The sequence below is a fragment of the Sphaerodactylus townsendi genome, unplaced genomic scaffold (genome assembly GCF_021028975.2).
Source record: "Sphaerodactylus townsendi isolate TG3544 unplaced genomic scaffold, MPM_Stown_v2.3 scaffold_61, whole genome shotgun sequence".
Classification (NCBI taxonomy): Eukaryota; Metazoa; Chordata; class Lepidosauria; order Squamata; family Sphaerodactylidae; genus Sphaerodactylus; species Sphaerodactylus townsendi.
In genome coordinates this window covers 24,215-45,567 of record NW_025950814.1, presented here as the reverse complement: position 1 = coordinate 45,567, position 21,353 = coordinate 24,215, and the positions used below count along the sequence as shown (strand labels likewise).

Below are 21,353 nucleotides of genomic sequence, written 5' to 3'. Positions count from 1 at the left end.
GGATTTTGCTATTCTGCACAGCTTCAAAGAGCACTGAAAGCAGTTTGAAAGTGCATTATTCTGCATGTGCAGAATGAGCCATTTTCTACTCAAACTGGCAGTGGCTCTCCAGGGTCTCAGAGGGAGGTAATTCACATACCCTACTACCCGATCCTTTTAACTGGAGATGACAGGGATTGAACCGGAGACTTTCCGGATTCCAAGCAAAGGCTCTTCCACCGAGCCACAGCCTCTCTTCGTTCCACTTTAATATCACTGAGCTTTGGCCTTTCCATAATATTCAGCGATGTTTTTGTCTCATTCCTTCCCTACCACCCAATTATTTTCATTCGTGTTTTCACCGGAGAATTCTAGTAAGTTAAACAGTTCTGTAGTAAGTGTTGCTCCTTTGCTTAGTACTATAGAGCAGTGGTGGCGAACCTATGGCAGGGGTGCCAGAGGTGGCACTCAGAGCCCTTTCTGTGGGCATACGTGCACAGAGTTCATCGGAAAATCACACACACACACCCCACACACACACCTCTAGGCTGGCCTGGGCATGATACTTTACCTGGGAGTAAGCTCAGTTGCTGGCAATGGAGCTTGCCTCTGAGTAAACCCTCCTAGGGTCATGATTCATCCATTTGAAGCATTGCACAGTTGCTTCACCAAGCTTACTCCCGAGTAACATGCACCTCAGAGCCAACTGTTTTTTCTAAACGATAGCCTCAGTATTCAGGTTAAATTGCCGTGTTGGCACTTTGCGATAAATAAGTGGGTTTTGGGTTGCAATTTGGGCACTCGGTCTCGAAAAGGCTCGGCTCGCCATCACTGCTATAGAGGCATATTTCTAATAAGCTTCAAAAACTCAAAAGATCAGCAAACAGAGCTTAATTTCTATCTGGATAAAGTTTTCCAGTAAGTTATGTGATGGAAAATATGTGTTTGGGCCAAAAGTTGGGAGTCTATGTTGACGAAAAGTGTCAGTGTATTTAAGCAGGGCTTTATTTGTCGATGTATGGATGTAAACTGGAATTCAAGACTTAGTTTTAATTTTATTATTCAATAAAGGTTACAAAAATATCAAGAGAGAATTCTACTGAACTCAAGAGCTTGAGAGGTCACTAGGACCTAAACAAGGTGTTGTCCCTCTGTTGCTTTTAGGATTTTATTCAGAAATAGGACTGCACCAAAGAGTAGATTAAAAACTGTTTGCAGCTTTAAAAGGAGCAATAATAGCTGACGGCTGCTCATTGCTGGGTGGAGCTAGGGACTTAAAAGTGGCTCGGAAACACCTGTTCTGTGTCCGCGCTGCTGATTCGTAGTGGAATGGTGCTGTAGCTATTTAATTCTAGGTAAGTAAATACTGAAAAACGAGTGTTGCAACAATCTGGAGAACTGGGTTTGATTCCCCATTCCTCCACCTGAGTGACAGAAGCTTATCTGACGAACCAGATGTGTTTCCGCACTCCTACATTCCTGCTGGGTGACCTTGGGCTAGTCACAGTTCTTCTGTGCTCTCTCAGCCCCACCTATCTCCAAGGATGTCTGTTGTGGGGAGAGGGAGGGAAAGGAGCTTGTAAGCCACCTTGAGTCTCCTTACAGGAGAGAAAGATGATATATAAATCTTCCTCTTCTGCTCCCTCTGCTTCTTTTGGGTTCACTTGTTCCTCCCTGCCTTCCCCCACCCACATAACAATTTCTCACATTCTTCAGATCACCCATTTCAAAGAGATTAAAAGGGTTTGTTTTTTTTTATTTTAATGCTAAAGGTCTGTTTCTGGAGCGATAGACCCTTGAAACTGACATGAAATTGACATGCCCTAGCAAAGGCTAGACCAAAGATTTGGGGTGGGGGGTGGGGAGGACAGAACAAGGAAGTGGTGGGTGGGTGAAATGTTGGCTTGGCTTGGCTTGGCTAGGAACACTTCATGGGGGAATCATCTCTGGGGTGGGGGGGGGGGGGGGGGGGGGAAGCACAGGAGGAACCAACTGCAAGGCAAACAGGTGAAGAGTAGTCGTGCATGCATAAATCACTATAGCAACTATGCAACCTCCCTGTTCACATTTTAACTAATCTTGCTTTGATATTTAATAATGCGTAATTCCATACTTATGCTGTTCTTAATTTCTTATTTATACCAGTATTTTCCTTTTTACACCAATATTCCTGTTTGATATCTGTGCCGTGTAATCTACTGAGCTAGTTTCTCTTCTGAAGCTAGATTTGAGTTCATAAGCACTGTAGAGTCCAACAAAAATTTTCAGGCTAGAGGTTTTTGGGATTCAAAAATATCTGACCCAGGCCGCTTTGACTCTGCGCTGTTTACACCCCTCCCGCTGCCCAAATCTTGCTGCATCACAAAAAAGCCACTTTTGAACATGTGACGTATGGGTATTTGCCGGGATCTGTGGCAGATGTTTCTCAAATTAGCCTTTAGTGAGAGAAAGATCTACGTCGCCTAGAACAGACAGACAACCAAACTGACTCTTCTCTGCTGCCTGTGTTAAGCACCGTGCTTTAACTTGTGTTCTTGTCAAAACTTTGTTGCCAGATTTCTGGGGGGACAGATAAAGCACGTTTGGGCTTCCCTGTGACCCGGTGTGGAAATTCTTTCTCTTCCCCGTCTGGACACCAGAAGAACTGAGCAGAAAAGCGGTAATTGTCCGGCAGCAGTGTCAATAGCAATCAGCTGGCCGTGGAAAAAACAGAAAACTGTTTGTTTACCGTTCGGGAGCCTGTTGGCTATTGAGTTGTGAAACTTTCCAGAACTCCCAGTCGACAGAGCCAACCCGGGGCCGAAGGATGCAGGCTGGCAGCATGAGGGATTGTCTCATTGCAAAGGGAACCGAAGTGGTGGTCCGTGTGTTGACTAATCTCCTCGCCAAGAGCTTGGAAATGGGGGATAGCTCCTCTCCGGAGGATGCCAGGGACAGGCATCCACACCTGGCTGGGTTCAGGATGAGCTCTGAGGAGATGCGGCTGGCGTCTTTCCAGGGCTGGCCGGACGGCGCGGCTCTTTCTCCAGCGGTGCTGGCCGCAGCTGGCTTCTTCTTCGTGGGGCCCGACGACCGGGTGGAGTGTTTTTGCTGCGGCGGGGTGTTGTACGAGTGGCTTCCCGAGGACGACCCCCTGGCGGAGCACAAGAAGTTCTTCCCCAGGTGTTCTTTTATCCGGGGCAAGTCTGTCGGAAGGCGGCGGGCGCTTCTGGGTCAGGAGCTCCTGGACTGTGTGGACGGACAGTTCCTTGGAATGTTGCAAAGTTTGGGCGTGGATGAGGTCCTCCTGGACAACCCACCGGAATATCCAGATATGGAGACGGAGAGCGACCGGTTGGCGACATTTGGGACCTGGCCCTTCTATGCTCAGGTGTCTCCTGAGATACTGGCCAGAGCGGGCTTCTTTTACACAGGTAAGAACACTATTTCTGTATTGGATCAGAGGTTAAGCATTTGACCTCTGCCATTTGACCTAAACTGGGAACCACTGCTAGCTTATTTATACATTCATTGATGCCAGGGATCTTCAAACTATGGCCCTTCAGATGTTCATAGACTACAATTCCCATGAGCCCTACCACTTGGCCATTCTGGCAGGGGCTGATGGGAATTGTAGTCCATGAACATCTGGAGGGCCATAGTATGAAGACCCCTGATTTATGCCCTGCATGTCTCCCCAATGGGGACTCAGGGCTTTCTCCTCCATTTTATCCTCTCAGCAGCTATGCTATGATGGAGGTTACATAGAAAGGGTGTTACTAGCTCAGGAGCAGCAGTGGCGTAGTGGTTAAGAACAGGTGTATTCTAATCTGGAGGAACCAGGTTTGATTCCCCGCTCTGCCGCCTGAGCTGTGGAGGCTTATCTGGGGAACTAGATTAGCCTGTGCACTCCCACACACGCCCAGAGGTGACATCCAGCAGGTTCTCACAGGTTCCCGAGAGTAGGTTACTAATTATTTGTGTGTGCCAAGAGGGGGTTGCTAATTGGTGATTTTGCCACGTGATTTTTGCCTTAGTTACGCCCCTCCTCTCAGCAGTAGCGCGCAGAACTTGAAGCAGTCTAGCAGGAAGTGCACCGGCATGCGTGGCAGCCTGCGCCTGTGTGCATTCATTTCCCACCCAAGGACCGGCGGAGCGGCTGAGTCCTTGCCACAGCCTCGCCCAGGAATGCCCCACCCCCAGAATGCCCGACCACGCCCCCATCGTGCCTCGCCCAGCCCCATTGGTGCTACGCCACAGTTTGAATCCCACCACCATGGGAACCTGTTACTAAAATTTTTGGATCCCACCACTGCACACGCCAGCTGGGTGACCTTGGGCTAGTCACAGTTTCTCGGAGCTCTCTCAGCCCCATTTACCTCACAGGGTGTTTGTTGTGAGCAGGGAAGGGAAAGGAGTTTGTCAGCCCCTTTGAGTCTCCTATAGGAGAGACAGGGGGGGGATATAAATCCAACTCTTCTTCTTCTTCTTCTTCTTCTTCTGTGTCACCCAGCAAAGATCCATGGCAGAGTGGGAATTCGAACCTTGGTCTCCCAGGTCCTAGGAGACCCATGTGAGAGCCAGTGTGGTGTAGTGGTTAAGAGCAGCAGACTCTAATCTAGAGAACCGAGTTCGATTCCCCACTCCTCCCCTTGAGCATCAGACTCTAATCTGGAGAACTGGGTATGATTCCCTGCTCCTCCACATGAAGCCTGCCAGTTGACCTTGGGCCAGTCACAGTTCTCTCAGAACTCCCTCAGCCCCACCTGCCTCACAAAGTGTCTGTTGTGGGAAGAGGAAGGGAACTGAGTTTGTAAGCCGCTTTGAGCCTCCTTACCCCTGAGAAAAGTGGAGTATAAATCCAACTCTTCTTTAGCCACCACATCCCATTGGCTCTAGACTAGGATGGCGTTTGTGTATTATCACTGTGGCCTCCATCAAATTGCTTCTATGGTGACCCTATAAATCAGGGGTCTTCAAACTATGGCCCTCCAGATGTTCATGGACTACAATTCCCATCAGCCCCTGCTAGCATGGCCAAGTGGTAGGGCTCATGGGAATTGTAGTCTATGAACATCTGGAGGGCCATAGTTTGAAGACCCCTGCTATAAATTAATGATCTCTGTGTTTAAGTCCCAAATTTGCATTAAGGGCACGGACTGATCTGGGGCCACTGGTTATCTCAGCCTAATCTATCTAACAAAGTGGTTTAAGATGTATGGATAAAATGAAGGAAGAGAAGTTGGCCCCTTCCACACATGCAGAATAACGCACTTTCAATGCACTTTCACAATTGTTTGCAAGTGGATTCTGCTCTTCCGCACAGTGAAATCCAGCTGCAAAGTGCATTGAAAGTGGATTGAAAGTGCATTATTCTGCATGTGCGGAAGGGGCCAAGGGAGAGCTATGTGCACCAGACTGAATTCCTTGGAGAAAGCGTGGGAGAAAAATGCATTCAAATAAAGATGAGTCTGCTGGAAAGTCAGAAATCAAAAGTTGAAAGAGGTTTTGGGAGGTTGGACCATAAGTTAAGAACATAAGAACAAGCCAGCTGGATCAGACCAGAGTCCATCTAGTCCAGCTCTCTGCTACTCGCAGTGGCCCATCAGGTGCCTTTGGGAGCTCACAGGCAGGATGTGAAAGCAATGGCCTTCTGCTGCTGCTGCTGCTCCCGAGTACCTGGTCTGTTAAGGCATTTGCAATCTCAGATCAAAGAGGATCACGATTGGTAGCCAGAGATCGACTTCTCCTCCATAAATCTGTCCAAACCCTTTTTAAAGCTATCCAGGTTAGTGGCCATCACCCCCTCCTGTGGAAGCCTATTCCAAACACCAATCACACGTTGCGTGAAGAAGTGTTTCCTTTTATTAGTCCTAATTCTTCCCCCCAGCATTTTCAGCAGGTGCCCCCTGGTTCTAGTATTGTGAGAAAGAGAGAAAAATTTCTCTCTGTCAACATTTTCTACCCCATGCATAATTTTATAGACTTCAATCCTATCCCCCCTCAGACGTCTCCTCTCCAAACTAAAGAGCCCCAAACGCTGCAGCCTCTCCTCATAAGGAAGGTGCTTCAGTCCCTCAATCATCCTCATTGCCCTTCTCTGCACTTTTGCTAACTTCAAGTTCTCTGCACGTACTCCATTCTTCCAATGACTAGCTTTTAAAAATTACTCTCTTTTTTGTAAAGCAAGAGCATTTTCACTACATGAACAGTAACACCTAACGCAACTCAGAGCAGTGTTGTTCTTACTACATAGCAAATGCCACCATGCGTGCATGTGTCCTGGTAGCCGTCATAGGCTCGTTCCGCACATGCAGAATAATGCACTTTCAAACTGCTTTCAATGCTTTTTGAAGCTGTGCGGAATGGCAAAATCCACTTGCAAACAGTTGTGAAAGTGGTTTGAAAACACATTATTTTGCGTGTGCGGAATGGGCCATAAACTCATGTGTGCGCAGGTTTCTTACCTACTCTGATCAGTACGGCTTCCGTAAGGTGCATTTGAGTTGTTGCTCTGTTTGACTGTTGGATCTTTGTATTTTGGTAGCTGCGCACTTTGCCACATTTCCGCTTTGCTTCCCAGTGTTTTTTTAAAATTAGGACAAACTCCTAACTGAATGGACGTATCTAAATAGAAATGTTTGGTCCCAGGCTATTGTTCGGGGATACAATGAGGCTGCAGTTTTGCTGAAGCTAAGCCAAGTCGAGATGGGATTCTTTCTGCGATCCTGCATTATTTCACTTCACATTTCACATTTAATTTATATCCCGCCCTCCCCCAGAGGGCTCGGGGCGGCAAACAACAGTAGTGAACAAACAATAAACAGCAACAACAATAAATCAGTATCAACAGCATAACAATGCATCACAATGATATACTAGAAACAATCACCAATTATATCAGCTCACCCCCAAATCACAGTTCCCACAACTACAAAAGCTAAAATACAGTGAACTAGCATGGAGTCTGCTCCATGAACCCTCCCCAAACAGTCCCTGAACCGGTGGTGCCCCTTCGGCCGCTGCCCAAGTCAGCGGCCTTGGGCTGCTGGTGGAACTCCTGTTGTAGCTGTCAGACCCCACCCCCTGCAGGTGTTTCCAATGGGGTGGGTGGAGAAGGACTCTCACTCCTTCCCATGGGCAGCAGGCGGCAGCTCACCAGGTGGACTTCTGCTTGGCTAGCAGGCAGGCAAACCAACAGGGAGGATCTGTCCCAGGCAGCGGTGAACAGCATTCAGATTGCGTGAAGGACGAAAGGCAGCACATAAACACAATAATACTATGGGGCTGGATCTAGTATGCTCTTCTGCTGGCGAAGAAGGGAGTCCTTTGTCTGCCAGCAAGCTTGTTTGTGGGGGGGGGGGGGCGGTCATTGCATGGGCAAAAATTATGTGGGTCACTCGGAGGCATCATAAGGAGGCAGATTTCATGTTGTGTGTTGGTTTTGTATGCCACCCTTCAGGCAGCTTCCAATAGTTAAATAAAATATAATACCAACAACAACCACAACCTTTGTTAGACATGAATACCAGAGAAAGTCACAGCAGGGAAACACAAACAAATCAAGACAAAATAGGTTAGACCTCTCTTACCATCAGGACCTGCAATAGAAACTGGTCTGTTTTCCCTAGCACTAGCACAGGTGCCAAACTCGCGGCCCTCCAGATGTTATGGACTACAGTTCCCATCATCCCCTGCCAGCATCATGCTGGCAGACGATGATGGGAACTGTAGTCCATAACATCTGGAGGGCCACGAGTTTAGAAGAAGAAGAAGAAGAAGAAGAGAAGAGTTTTGGATTTATCTCCCCCCTTTCTCTCCTGCAGGAGACTCAAAGGGGCTGACAATCTCCTTGCCCTTCCCCCTTCACAACAAACACCCTGTGTGGTAGGTGGGGCTGAGAGAGCTCCGAGAAGCCGTGACTAGCCCAAGGTCACCCAGCTGGCGTGTGTGGGAGTGCACAGGCTAATCTGAATTCCCCAGATAAGCCACCACAGCTCAGGCGGCAGAGCTGGGAATCAAACCCAGTTCCTCCAGATTAGATACACGCGCTCTTAACCTCCTACGCCACTGCTGCTCCTATGCACTATAGGATCGTTACTAGTCATCGTTTTATAATACTCGCTTTTGGAGAAAAGTTTCATATGGACCCTAGTAATAAAGCATCCCAAAAAAGCTTGTATTTTGGGCAGCTGAACGAAATAAAACCAGGGGGCATACTTTGAAAATGCTGGGGGTGGGGGGGGGATTAGGACTAATAAAAGGAAACATTTCTTCACGCAACACGTGATTGGTGTCTGGAATATGCTGCCACAGGAGGTGGTGATGGCCACTAACCTGGATAGCTTTAAAAGGGAACTTGGACAGATTTATGGAAGGAAAAGTCGATTCATAACTACCAATCTTATTCCTCTTTGATCTGAGATTACAAATATAACAGACTTTCAGAGTGCTCAGGAGCAGCAACAGCAAGAAGGCCATTAACACCTCCTGCAGGTGAGCTCCCAAAGGCACCTGGTGGGCCACTGCGAGTAGCAGAGAGCTGGACTAGATGGACTCTGGTCTGATCCAGCAGGCTCTTTCTTATGTTCAAGTGTTTTGATAAGAGTTGGACAATATGGACAGAACACACTGTATCCGATATGGGAGAATTGCCAAACCGGCCCTGTAGAAGAGCTGGGGAAAACACGTTACCCCTGGCAATAATACCAACTTAAAACAATGTTTGCATCCAACATCAAAAATAATGTAGGGGGGACGGATACTAAAGTCTATAAAAGACACAGACAGGATGCCACTATACACATCCAAATTGCTTTTCATAAGTCACAAATAAAAAATACCTAACCATTAACTTCATGGATTTACATGGAAAATCTTCATTCGTCGAGTTTTACATTACACCTGAAGAAACAATACTATTGCAAGAAAACATACTAATATACTGCCTTTCTGGATTGACATGCAAAGTCTAACAGGCAATTTAATCTTCATGGGAGCCTGGCCTTGATTGGGAAGGATGGGATATAAACTTAATAAAATAAATTTAAACAAATAAGTTTTAAACTTCCAACTCAACTTTTCAAATATCCAAGCAATACTACTTGACAAGGTTTTGCGGTTTTTCCTTGTTTCTCGGTGCCTCTTCAGATTTGTGTTGTGGTATCTCATTTGTTGCTTTTAAATACATCCAACATCAGACCTTTCTAAAACCCAGATAGTGATTCAATTTCAGCAAAAATCAGAATTCAGGAGAGGAAGAAGAAAAGTTTGGATTTATACCCCGCCTTTCTCTCCTGTAAGGAGACGCAAGGTGGCTTACAAACTCCTTTCCCTTCCACTCCCCACGACAGACCCCTTGTGAGGAAGGTGGGGCTGTGAGAGTCCTGAGAGAACTGTGACCAGCCCAAGGTCACCCAGCAGGAATGTAGGAGTGTGGAAACCCATCTGATTCACCAGATAAGCCTCTGCCACTCAGGCGGAGGAGTGGGGAATCAAACCTGGTTCTCCAGATTAGAATCCACCTGCTCTTAACCACTACATGCTAGCTCTCAAAGAAAAGGTGGGATGGAAATAGGGAGGCTAGGATATTAAACACTGCAGCTGCCTCAACCATACACCTGGTGGAACAGCTCTTTTTACAGACCCTGGTGGAACTGTATCAGGTCTCACTGGACCAAGCATTCCACCAAAATGGGGCCAGGACAGTGGTGGGATCCAAAAATTTTAGTAACAGGTTCCCATGGTGGTGGGATTCAAACAGTGGCGTAGCGCCAATGGGGTGTGGTGGGGCACGACAGGGGCGTGGCCGGGCATTCCGTGGGCGGGGCATTAATAATTTCTCTGTTACTGTAAAAAACTCTTACTGTAAAAAAAAGTTCCTAATTTCCAGCTGGTATCTTTCTGTCCATAATTTAAACTCATTATAGCAAGTCCTATCGTCTACTGCCAACAGAAACAACTACCCTGTTTCCCCGAATATAAGACATCCCCGGAAAATAAGACTTAGTAGAGGTTTTGCTGAAGTGCGAAATATAAGGCATCCCCCAAAAGTAAGACGTAGCAAAATTTTTGTTTGGAAGCATGCCTGACGAACAGAATACAGAAATATAAGACATCCCCTGAAAATAAGACATAGCCCATCTTTGGGAGCAAAAATTAATATAAGACACTGTCTTATATTCGGGGAAACACGGTACTTCTCCTCTAATTGACTGCCTGTCAAATACGTAATACTTTCAAATACTTAATTTTGTTTCTAGAAATCAAAAGAAAGATACTTTCCTTAAACAAGGAACTTTACCATATTTCTAAAACAGGTTTTTCAAACAGCCCAACAGGGAGAATGATCCCGTTTTCTACCTTCGCTCACCAGCCACATAGGAAACAACAGGACTTTATGATTTTTGGACCTAATGGAATTTCTAACGGAAAAGCAGACCCAATTAGTAACCCCCTCTCGGCACACACAAATAATTAGTAACCCACTCTCGGGAACTGGTGAGAACCTGCTGGATCCCACCTCTGGGCCAGGACCAAAAAATCCCTGGCCCTGGTTTAAGCTAGCTAGCTGGACAAATAAACTGAGAAAGAGTGAAGAACTTGGCCGGTTCCAACTCATTGTCTCAAGGCCTGCAACAAGATGCCCATCTTGCTAAACAGCAGCGGCGATATTTATCTTTTTGATCCTGGGCTGCTCAGTTATCTTCCTGAAATCGTGATGTGTCCCTAGTGAGATTCCAATATGAATGCCAGCAGAACAGGCAACCGGCTGTGTGAGATTTGGGTGCCAGTAACGATTGCCCTTTGGGTTGCTCTTGAGTGCTTCAAAACGGCTGTTGTTTTCAGGTGACGGAGATTACGTGCGCTGCTTCCACTGCGACGGGGCTCTGAGGAACTGGGAACGTGGGGATGACCCCTGGATGGAGCACGCGAAATGGTTTCCAAGGTAACTTATGGGTCGCAGTTCTTATTTCTGACAGGGATTCTGTTCCAGGGAGGTTCAACCGAATCTTGTAGGTTGCTAGAAATGACTAATCGCTGAGACTGTTTTTGTACCTTGAGCTGGATCCATGTTGAACTGTCTCTTTTTTCCTTCCTTTGCTAAAAGTGACCTCTTATAACAGTGATGGTGAACCTATGGCACGGGTGCCAGAGGTGGCACTCAGAGCCCTCTCTGTGGGCATGCACAAACAGAGTTCATCATGTGGGGGGGAAATCGCCCCCCCCCCCACATCTAGGCTGGCCTGGGCCGTTGGGCTGGATTATTAGCATTAAACCTAAGACCTAGTTTTGTGGAAGCAGTATAGGTACCCCTGTTAAGCGCTGCTAAACCCCACTGATTTTCATGCAAAGAACTAAAGTGAGATCCTTTACCTGGGAGTAAGCTCAGTTGCTGGCAATATGGCGAAGCATGCAATTAAGCCCTCCTAGAATTAAAATTGATTCACCGCGTTGGAAGAGTTGCATGGTTGCTTCAAAGCAAAGCCAACAACTACCACCAAGCTTACTCCCGAGTAACACATGCCTCGGAGCCAACCGTTTTTTCTAAACTAAAACCTCAGTATTCAGGTTAAATTGCCGTGTTGGCACTTTGCGATAAATAAGTGGGTTTGGGGTTGCACTTTGGGCACTCGGTCTCGAAAAGGTTCGCCATCACCATCCTAGGCCTCTTCTGCACAGGCAGAATAATGTCCTTTAAATGCACTTTACAGCTGGATTTTACTGTGCGAAGTAGCAAAATCCACTTGCAAATAATAGCGAAAGTGGATTGAAAGTGCATTATTCTGCGTGTGCGGATGGGGCCCGAGGGTTTCCCCGGCTTTTCTACAATCTTCCTCAATCCTGATTTGCTCTGAATATTGCAGCAAAGCCCGGGTGGCAGCTGCGTAGAAAATGTAGATATTTCCAGCCCACGGAGCAGCCGTTTCCCCTGAAACCGTCTCCATGGCGGCTATCTCCTCCTCTATTTTTATATTTAAATTGGCACCGGAGTATCATTTGACCAGTTCTCTAAATTCCCAGCTTTCAGTTTTTGAAAAAAAAAGTATCATCTCTAGTCTCTTCCGCTGGAGAGAGATAAGGGGGAAAGACGGGTCTCTGGGAGGGGATAGAGGCTTACTGTCATTTGAATAACAGAAAACTGGGAATTCAGAGCACCCATTAAACATATTGGTATAATGTTGTATCGCTATAACAATGTTCGAGGGTTTATGTTTTTAAAAACTGCAAAACCTCTGGCGGGTTTAGGGGACGGGCAGGAAGCTCTTCTGGTCAAACTGAGGGCAGAGAAACTGTGAGGAAACTTGCCACAAAGAAGACCTTGTATTTTATCAGCAGCTGTGCCGGCAGTGGGAAAGCAACCTGTGTTTCTGTGCTGGAGGGTGCCAACCTCCAGGTGGGACCTGGAGACCTCCCAGAATGAGAACTGACCTCCAGGCCACAAAAATAAATTCTCCTGGAGAACTGTAATGCAGTGGCGTAGCTACCATGGGACGGGGTGGGGACTTGGCTTGTAGCCAGCTAGTGGTGGCACAGGGCCAGATGATACCCATCAATTCCCATGCCACACAATGCCAATTGGCCATGCTGGCAGGGGCTGATGGAAATTGTAGTCCATGAACATCTGGAGAGCCGCAGGTTGCAGACCTCTGGCCTAGCCTGTTGACCCTTGTGGGTATTTGTCACTCACATGCAATGCCCCCCTTCCTTTTTAGGTGCAAATTCCTGCTGCAGTCCAGAGGGCCAGAGTTTGTACACAGTGTTCAAGAATCTTATCTCAGCTCTCTTGCGTCTTCAGTGAGTATCTTGGAGGGTGAATGAAGGGCAGTTGGAAAAGGTTCCGTTATCTTTACCCTTCCGTCGGTGATACCAATCTTGTGATGCTTTCAGGAAGACCCCTCGAACCAGGCTGGCCGAGATTCCACAAGCTCTGAAGGTTGGTTTGTGCACAACTTATAGCCTCGCCTCTTACCGCTGTGATCCGAGAAGCACCAGGTGGCTATGTTGTTTAATTCAAGGGTGTCGAGTTGTTCATGCTATCACGGAGACTTCTTTTGAGGTGGGGCTGGGGCCCCATGTAGATTGCATGCAGCAGATATGAGGTTCAATCCTGCCAGGGTGCAGGGATCATGAATGTCAGGCTAGGACACTTTAGACAACCAAACTGAAAGTCTGGCTCCACCATAGAAACTTGCTGAGTGATGATGTATTATTGATGGCTTTCATGGCTGGAATCAACTGGTTGTTGTGGGTTTCCTAGGCTGTGTGGTTGTGGCCAGTTGCTGGGTGACTTTGGCCCATCAAAGTCTTTCAGCTTACCCTATTCTGCAGGGCAGTGGTTAGGACAGAGCCGAGGGAGAGAATGATGTACTAAACTACATTGGGTCTGGATTAGGGAGGAAAAGCAGGATGTAAATAAACAAATAAGCATCAGTCCCTTTCATCTAACAGAGATCTTGAAGACTCTCAGTCAATCTTGGTTGATGCGACTGCGTTGGGTGGACATTGATTGTGGTCGAGATAAAGAAACATTGTATATATTAACCTATGATCAGTGGTGGGATCCAAAATTTTTAGTAACAGGTTCCCATGGTTGTGGGATTCAAACTGTGGCGTAGCGCCAATGGGGCTGGGCGGGGCACAACGGGGGCATGGCCGGGCATTCTGGGGTGGGGAATTCTTGGGCGGGGCTGTGGCAAGGACGCAGCCGCTGCGCCGGTCCTTAGGCGGGAAACGGATGCACGCAGGCGCAGGCTGCCACGCACGCTGGTGCACCTCCTGCTAGACTGCTTCAAGTTCTGTGCGCTACTGCTGAGAGGAGGGGCATAACTAAGGCAAAAATCACGTGGCAAAATCACCAATTAGAAACCCCCTCTCGGCACACACAAATAATTAGTAACCTACTCTCGGGAACTTGTGAGAACCTGCTGGATCCCACCTCTGCCTATGATGCTCCATGGGTGCTGCTAAAATGATTGGTTCAGTTGCTTATAGAATCATAAAGTTGGAAGATACCCCCAAGGGCCATCCAGTCCAACCCCCTGCAATGCAGGAACACGCAATCAAAGCACTCCTGACAGATGGCCATCCAGCCTCTCTTTTAAAAACTTCCAAAGAAGGAGACTCCACCACACTCCGAGGTAGTGCATTCCACTGTCCAACAGCCCTTACTGCCAAGAAGTTTTTCCTGATGTTTAGATGGAATCACTTTTCCTGCACTTTGAACCCATTACTCCTGGTCCTAGTCTCTGGAGCAGCAGAAAATAAGCTTGCTCCTTCACCAACATGACATCCCTTCACATATCTAAACAGGGCTATCATGTCCACTCTTAATCTTCTCTTCACCAAACTAAGCAAACCCAGCTCCCTAAGTCTCTCCTCATAGGGCATGGATTCCAGACCTTTGACCATTTTGGCTGCCCTCCTCTGGACCTGTTCCAGCTTGTCAATATCCTCCCTGAATTGTGGTGCCCAGAACTGTACACAATATTCCAGGTGAAGTCTAACCAATGCAGAATAGAGAGGTACAGTTACATCCCTCAATCTAGACACTATACCAGTGATGGTGAACCTTTTTAAGACCGAGTGCCCAAATTGCAACCCAAACCCCACTTATCGCAAAGTGCCAACTCAGCAATTTAACCTGGATGCTGAGGTTTTAGTTTAGAAATAACCGGTTGGCTCCCTCTTCCTCTGCCCCACCGGTTCGCGCAGGGACCAGCCTGCTCTAGCCTCCAGCAAGTCCTGCATGCACCACTCTGTCCCTCTCTAGCATCTCTGCCTCCTCTCTGCCCCCCCCCCCTTGGGCAGCAGCCACCTGGAGCACAGGCACCAGGCCCGCCAGCCAAGTCCTCCCTGCTCACCACGGTGCGTGCACGTCGTGCTCAGTGGCCCAGGCCAGCCTAGATGTGTGAGGAGGGTGATTTTCCCCCTTCCACATTACGAACTCTGGGTGCGCATGCCCACAAAGAGGGTTCCGAGTGCCACCTCTGGCACCCGTGCCTTAGGTTCGCCATCACTGCACTATACTATTGATACAGCCCAGAATCGCATTGGCTAATAAAGAATATTTAATTGTCTCCTTAGCAGGAGATCATTCTAAACACCAGAGAGGTCTTTGAAGTCAGGAGAAAATGCTACTGGAGCACGACCATACAGCCCAGAAATCCCACAACAGTAGTTGCCAGATTTGGCATCCAGATTTGCTTGCTACAGAGAGCCAAGAGGGCGCATGCAGTGGTTGTGGGAGTAACACCATTCTCTTTTTCTGGAGCAAAGACACACTTCGTAGGTGGAGGGTTCTCTTAAACTTCAATGGCATGAGCCAGGTTTCCCATCTCTTTACAGAAAGTCTGGGAAACTTGGACTTAGCTTCTCCACAGCTGATCTCCATGGTACAAAGTTCCCTGCAAATGGGGTTTCAGCCGAACTTGGTGATAAGTTTGCTGCAGAACAGGTACCGACAGACAAGGGCTAGTTATTCATCTTTGTCTGAACTGGTCCTGGATTTGCTTCAGGCAGTGCAGAATCAAGGCAGCCAGGCAGAGGAGTCAAGAGGTATGATTTACCCTTTTGTTTTGTTTTTTAAAAAAGGAAGATAATAAGACTACCTGTTTATGCAGGCTTTGTAGAGTTCCGAGAACTTAACGTATTTTATCATTACAACAATTCTTTATATATATATATATATATATTTTTTAAAAAAAAAATTCAACAAGGAATTGCAGAAAATGAAACAAAAATTAAGGAAAAGAAATATATAAGAAGAAGAAGATTTATATCCCCCCTTTCTCTCCTGTAGGAGACTCAAAGGGGCTGACAATCTCCTTGCCCTTCCCCCCTCACAACAAACACCCTGTGAGGTAGGTAGGGCCGAGAGAGCTCCGAGAAGCTGTGACTAGCCCAAGGTCACCCAGCTGGCGTGTGTGGGAGTGCACAGGCTAATCTGAATTCCCCAGAGAAGCCTCCACAGCTCAGGCGGCAGAGCTGGGAATCAAACCCGGTTCCTCCAGATTAGATACACGAGCTCTTAACCTCCTACGCCACTGCAGCTCCATAAATGTAAATAATGCATGGATCTGCAGCAATTCTGGTTATTGCACTGAAGAAAAACTTAATTCTGATTATCATCCTGAAGAAAAACTTAGAAAACCACTTAAACAACCTACATTGATTTTAACCACAATACCAATTATTACAATTTAAAAGGAAATTTAAAGAGCAAATATAGATAAACTGAAGCTCATAAACTGTAACACCCTAATTAAATCACACGTGCCGTCTTTAGAGAAGCTGGTATTGTCTCTGTTTTACAAAAGGAGTGGCCCCTTCCGCACATGCAGAATGATGCAGTTTCAATCCACTTCCACAATTGTTTGCAACTGGATTTTGCTACTCCGCACAGCATGATCCAGCTGCAAAGTGCATTGAAAATGGATTGAAAGTGCATTATTCTGCATGTGTGGAAGGGGCCCCAGAATGACCCAAATTTTGGCCTTTTCGTATTGCTCGTGATACAAGGTTTTAGTGCTTCTAGAGCTCATCCAGCTAGCTGTGTACTGCTGCTCCTTCACCCACTGGAAATAGCCACTGTCGTGGTGCACACTTGACATCCAGGGCATTCCAAATCTGCAGAGAAATAGTGTTCTGTAACCTGAACAAGAAATGCTTCCTGCTTAATTTCTGCTGTGTTGTTCTGGTTTTGCATGTCATGGAGAAGGTCGAACAGCAATGTAAGAAGAAGAAGAGAAGAAGAGTTTGGATTTATATCCCCCCTTTCTCTCCTGCAGGAGACTCAAAAGGGGCTGACAATCTCCTTACCCTTCCCCCCTCACAACAAACACCCTGTGAGGTAGGTGGGGCTGAGAGAGCTCCGAGAAGCTGTGACTAGCCCAAGGTCACCCAGCTGGCATGTGTGGGAGTGCACAGGCTAACCTGAATTCCCCAGATAAGCCTCCACAGCTCAGGCGGCAGAGCTGGGAATCAAACCCGGTTCCTCCAGATTAGATACACAAGCTCTTAACCTCTTACGCCACTGCTGCTCATGGAGAAGGTCAAACAGCAATGTAAGGCATTGATGCCACACTCCTAACTAAGAGAAATCCGGTTCCATGGTGGCTTTGCTCATTGGTTTTTAGTAGCACGCTGCAGCATATCTTCGCAGCCATAAGGACTAGAAACTTCTCTGTTGAAAGGAAAAAAATGTTAAATTCGTAAAATCATAGAGTTGGAAGAGACCCCAAGGGCCATCAAGTCCAACCCCCTGCCAGGCAGGAAGACACAATCCGGGCACTCTTGACAGATGGCCATCCAGCTTCTGTTTGAAAACTTCCAAAGGAGACTCCACCACACTCCGAGGCAGCGTATTCCACTGTCAGACAGCCCTGAGAGTCAGAAAGTTCTTCCTAATGTTTAGGTGGAATCTCTTCTCCTGACCTTGCACAATTACTCCTTGTCCTACTCTCTGGAGCAGCAGAAGACCAGCTTGGTCCCTTTTCAACATGACATCCCTTCAAATATTTAAACATGGCTATCACGTCACCCTGTAACCAGACTAAACATCCCCAGCTCCCTAAGTCTCTCCTTGTAGGGCCTGGATTCCAGACCTTTTACCATTTTGGTCGCTATCCTCTGGACCCATTCGTAGTTGTCAATGTCCTTCTTGAATTGGGGTGCCCAGAACTGAACACAGTATTCCAGGAGAGGTCTGACCAATGCCAAATAGTGTGGTACTATTGAACCCCTCGATCTAGACACTATACTCCTATTGATGCCACCCAGAATTGCATTGGCTTTCTTGGCTGCTGCATCACACTGCTGACTCATGTTCAGTTCATGATCTACTAAGACTCCCAGATCCCTTTCATGTGTGCTGCTGTCAAGCCAGGTGTCACCCATCCTACATCTGCAACTAGTTTCAATCACTTCAGATATCAGAAACGTTTGACTTGCTTGTTTGAGGAAGGCTTTAGTTTAATATGTTTCAACTTTCACGCAGAACCTGCTCGAAGAGAACCAGAGCCACGCAGACAGGTGGAAGAACCCAAATCACCCAGTGAAGGAGGTGAGGAGAGGAGCATGTCTGGGCTGAAAGTTCTTGTGGTTGAAATAGAATTTGGACAGTTGTGGTTATGCCAAGGCAGGGAGACTGAAGGGTTAAAAACAGTGGCGTATCTGGGCAAACTGGCGCCCTGGGCAAAACCTGAGTTTGATCCCCCACCCCCCCCATGGGTGGAGCAGTTCGGCCGTGGCACTCACCCTTCCCAGATGGCCCCAGCAGCCCGAGTTCACCGGAGGCGGAGCTCCCCGTCCTCCTGCTTTGCCTCTGGTGGCTTGTGGGCCACCGTATAGAGTGGGCAGGGCTTAGGCAGAGTGGACAGGGCTTAGAAATCAGGCGCCCCCACGTGATGAAAAATTTCTGCACCTTGGGCAACTGTCCACTTTTCCCAATGGGCAGTACGCCACTGGTTAAAAATATATATTCAAAGAGATACTTAGGTAGCAGAGATGCGCAGTGGCCAATAAAGATAGGCAGGGATGCTTGAGTTGTTTTAGTATAAAAATACTTTTACTAGCTTTTGGGAAGGGTTACATGGGAAGTAAAATAACAACAGGCTATACGTCTCTATTACATATTCACCATAGCAAATATACAGTTAAGACTACATCTTTCCTAATTCTAACTGACCAGGCGGTCATCTCCTTGTGTTCTGTCTCTAACAAAGGAACTCAGATAACTTTATAGCTTCTGGTCTATGTGCTAGCTGGCACGTAAGCAATGGTGACTCACTGACCAATAGCTAATCAATAGGGCAGGTCATAAAACAGTGACCTCAGCAACTGGTTTACATACCAACAGTTAACCCTTTAGTAACTGGATTGTGACAGACACTTGCAATACCTACGGAGACACCCAGTTCCACCTCTTGGGGATGAGGCAACTACAGAATGCTTCCTATATGTGTTTGTACATAAACAAACTGTTCCAAAGCCTTTCTGTATGATTCCCATGTATTGATGTGATTTGATGAGCAGGGCAGGGGTTTACTAAGACAGTGTGTTGTAGTGGTTAAGGTATCGAACTAGGATCTGGGAAACTCAGGTTCGTGAATGTTAAAGTTGCTTCAACTTGACAGTTAATAGCAATGATATTGGTTATATTTATATGGCATTGGTTATTAGAGATTGAATCTGAGATTCATTAGGAACACTGGTAGGGTGAGCATGTCGTAGTTATTCAAGGTTACGAATGTATCAACCGTTGACATTTTTATTCCTGTGAGTGGTTAGCTAGGTAGGCGCCCCAGTGCTCTGCTTTGCCATAGAGCCTATAATGCTGCTAAGACAGCCCTGATAATGCCAGGCGCAGGACCATCTATGGCTGTCCTGAATCCAGAGGCGGAGCTACAAGGGGACTGGGGGGTGCATGTTGCACTGGGCGCGTGCCGGGGGGGGGGCAGAAAATGTTCAGGTTTGTTGTTTGTATTTTTTTAGTGTTTTTCCAGTTTTTGGCCTGCAGGGGGCGCAGTTTTTAGGTTAGCAGCACCAACCAGGGAGTTTGCGGGGGACTCTCCTGATGATAACGCCCAAGTTTCCAATGGGAGCTAATAGGAGATGGGGGCTACACTTTTGAGAGTCCATAACTTTGGACCCCCTGAACCAAACTTCACCAAACCTGGCTGGTATCATCAGGATAGTCTTTTAAAGATACCCTGAAAATTTGGTGCTGCTAACTTAACAATTGCACCCCCTGTAGGCTGAAAACTGAAAAAAACTAAAAAATAAAAAAACACAAACTTACATGGGGGAGGGCAGCAAAACTCAGATTTTGCACCAGGCTCCATTCTGAATCTGCCTCACAAACTCTCCTTCCTTCTAGAATCTGCCTCAAATGTGGAGGATCAGCTGCGCCGTCTGCGGGAGGAGCGCATCTGCAAAGTGTGCATGGACAAAGACGTCTCCATCGTGCTTATCCCCTGTGGCCACCTAGTGGTGTGTGCGGAATGCGCTCCCAACCTGAGGCGCTGCCCTATCTGCAGGGGGGCCATCCGGGAGACTGTGCGGGCGTTCATGTCCTGAACTGGAAGCGGGGTGAGTGACGGGTGAAACAGGTCTCTTCTTGATCTGAGCTGCTCACCTTTAGGTGGGCATCCCTGTCGAACTCTGCAAAATGGCCGGCGTTTGTGTGCACCATGAGGGGAGGTTGGTGTCGAGTTCTTGCTTTCCGCTCATCCCCTGCCTGAAGCTTGTTAGCATCATTCAAGTGAGGAATATAGGAAATCAGCTATATGAAGGCGTGTAGCAGTTTGGATGGGGGTTTGGATGGGGGAAGAAGAGCACAACACAATCCTACTATGAGGTTTATTGAGACTGTTATGAGAGGACTCACTGAGAGCCGCCCTCTTCCTCTTCCTCTTCCTCTTCCTCCTCCTGGTTGACCTTGGGCTAGTCACAGTTCTTTGGAACTCTCTCAGCCCCACCTATCTCACAAGGTGTCTGTTGTGGGGAGAGGAAGGGAAAGGAGCTTGTAAGTCACGTTGAGTGTCCTTACAGGAGAGAAAGGTGGGGTATAAATCCAAACTCTTCTTCTTCTTCTAACCAATATTCTTACCTCCCAGATTACTGAAGGCCTTCTTCTTCGTCTTCCTCTTGAGGATGCACGGACTCGAAGTTTCCGAATGGAAAACCAACTTCCTGAGGTCCTCTAAAAACTTGCTTTCAGGACCATTTTTTTCTTCACACCTACCTTTTGTGGCTGCTACAACCCCCGCTGTAGAGGTGGCAGATGAACCAACTTTTAATGTTTTTCCCGACCCCGCTCGCCTGTCTTTTTTGCCGAACTGTCACTTCAAGGCAATTATTCAGATCATTTTAAAAACCTGACTAGCTTCTTACCTGATCTATACCTAAACCAAGTAACATTGTGTTTAGCTTATTTGGTAGCTTGTTCTTTTAAAGAAAATATTTTTTTTGACTTTTGAAATAAAAATTTATTTACCTTTTGGGACTTGCCTCGATTGAGTGCTGGGAAGGGTTGTGCAAAGTTGAGCTTCAGTTTCTGGTTCTTGTCTGCAGGTTTATCAAACGGCCGATTTAGTCTATGTGGGTTTGTGTAAAGCAATCTACTGCCTATATAACAAAACTTTGCCACTGTGTTAGAAATAGTAATATCCTTCACTTCAAGTGAAAAGTTTTTTAAAAATAATTTTTATTGCATCATTTGAATTTTACAGTTTATAGTAATTTCCTCCTTCTTACATTTTCAAACAATATTTCCCCCCCCTTTTCTCCCTCCCCCATTACTTCTTCTTCATAATTTTGTCACACAAACAGCAGTAAGTTCATTCTCTGTAGCCTCTTCTCCCATATTTCTTCATTGACTCGAGCTTCTTTCA

The 21,353-nt window shown here is 46.9% G+C and overlaps 1 protein-coding gene across 2 annotated transcripts; it reads left to right on the top strand.

Moving 5' to 3' along the window:
* Positions 1-2,750: 2,750 nt before the first annotated feature.
* On the top strand, positions 2,751-20,946 carry BIRC7 (baculoviral IAP repeat containing 7). Of its 2 annotated transcripts, XM_048483095.1 has the most exons (8): positions 2,751-3,392; positions 10,807-10,906; positions 12,675-12,756; positions 12,850-12,895; positions 15,307-15,516; positions 17,957-18,022; positions 19,838-20,049; positions 20,577-20,946. In XM_048483095.1, exons 1-7 carry the CDS (start codon positions 2,786-2,788, stop codon positions 20,035-20,037), a joined length of 1,311 nt encoding a protein of 436 aa, XP_048339052.1. In that variant the 5' UTR covers positions 2,751-2,785; the 3' UTR covers positions 20,038-20,049; positions 20,577-20,946. The 2 variants fall into 2 exon arrangements, with proteins under 2 accessions (XP_048339052.1, XP_048339053.1); XM_048483096.1 differs by lacking the exon at positions 15,307-15,516.
* Positions 20,947-21,353: the final 407 nt, after the last annotated feature.

Excerpts from the sequence above, each read along its gene's own strand:
- BIRC7 (XM_048483095.1), top strand. The coding sequence starts at position 2,786 with ATGCAGGCTGGCAGCATGAGGGATTGTCTCATTGCAAAGGGAACCGAA. Across the intron at positions 10,907-12,674 it reads CACGCGAAATGGTTTCCAAG|GTGCAAATTCCTGCTGCAGT; the intron begins GTAACTTATGGG and ends CTTCCTTTTTAG. Across the intron at positions 12,896-15,306 it reads AGATTCCACAAGCTCTGAAG|AAAGTCTGGGAAACTTGGAC; the intron begins GTTGGTTTGTGC and ends ATCTCTTTACAG.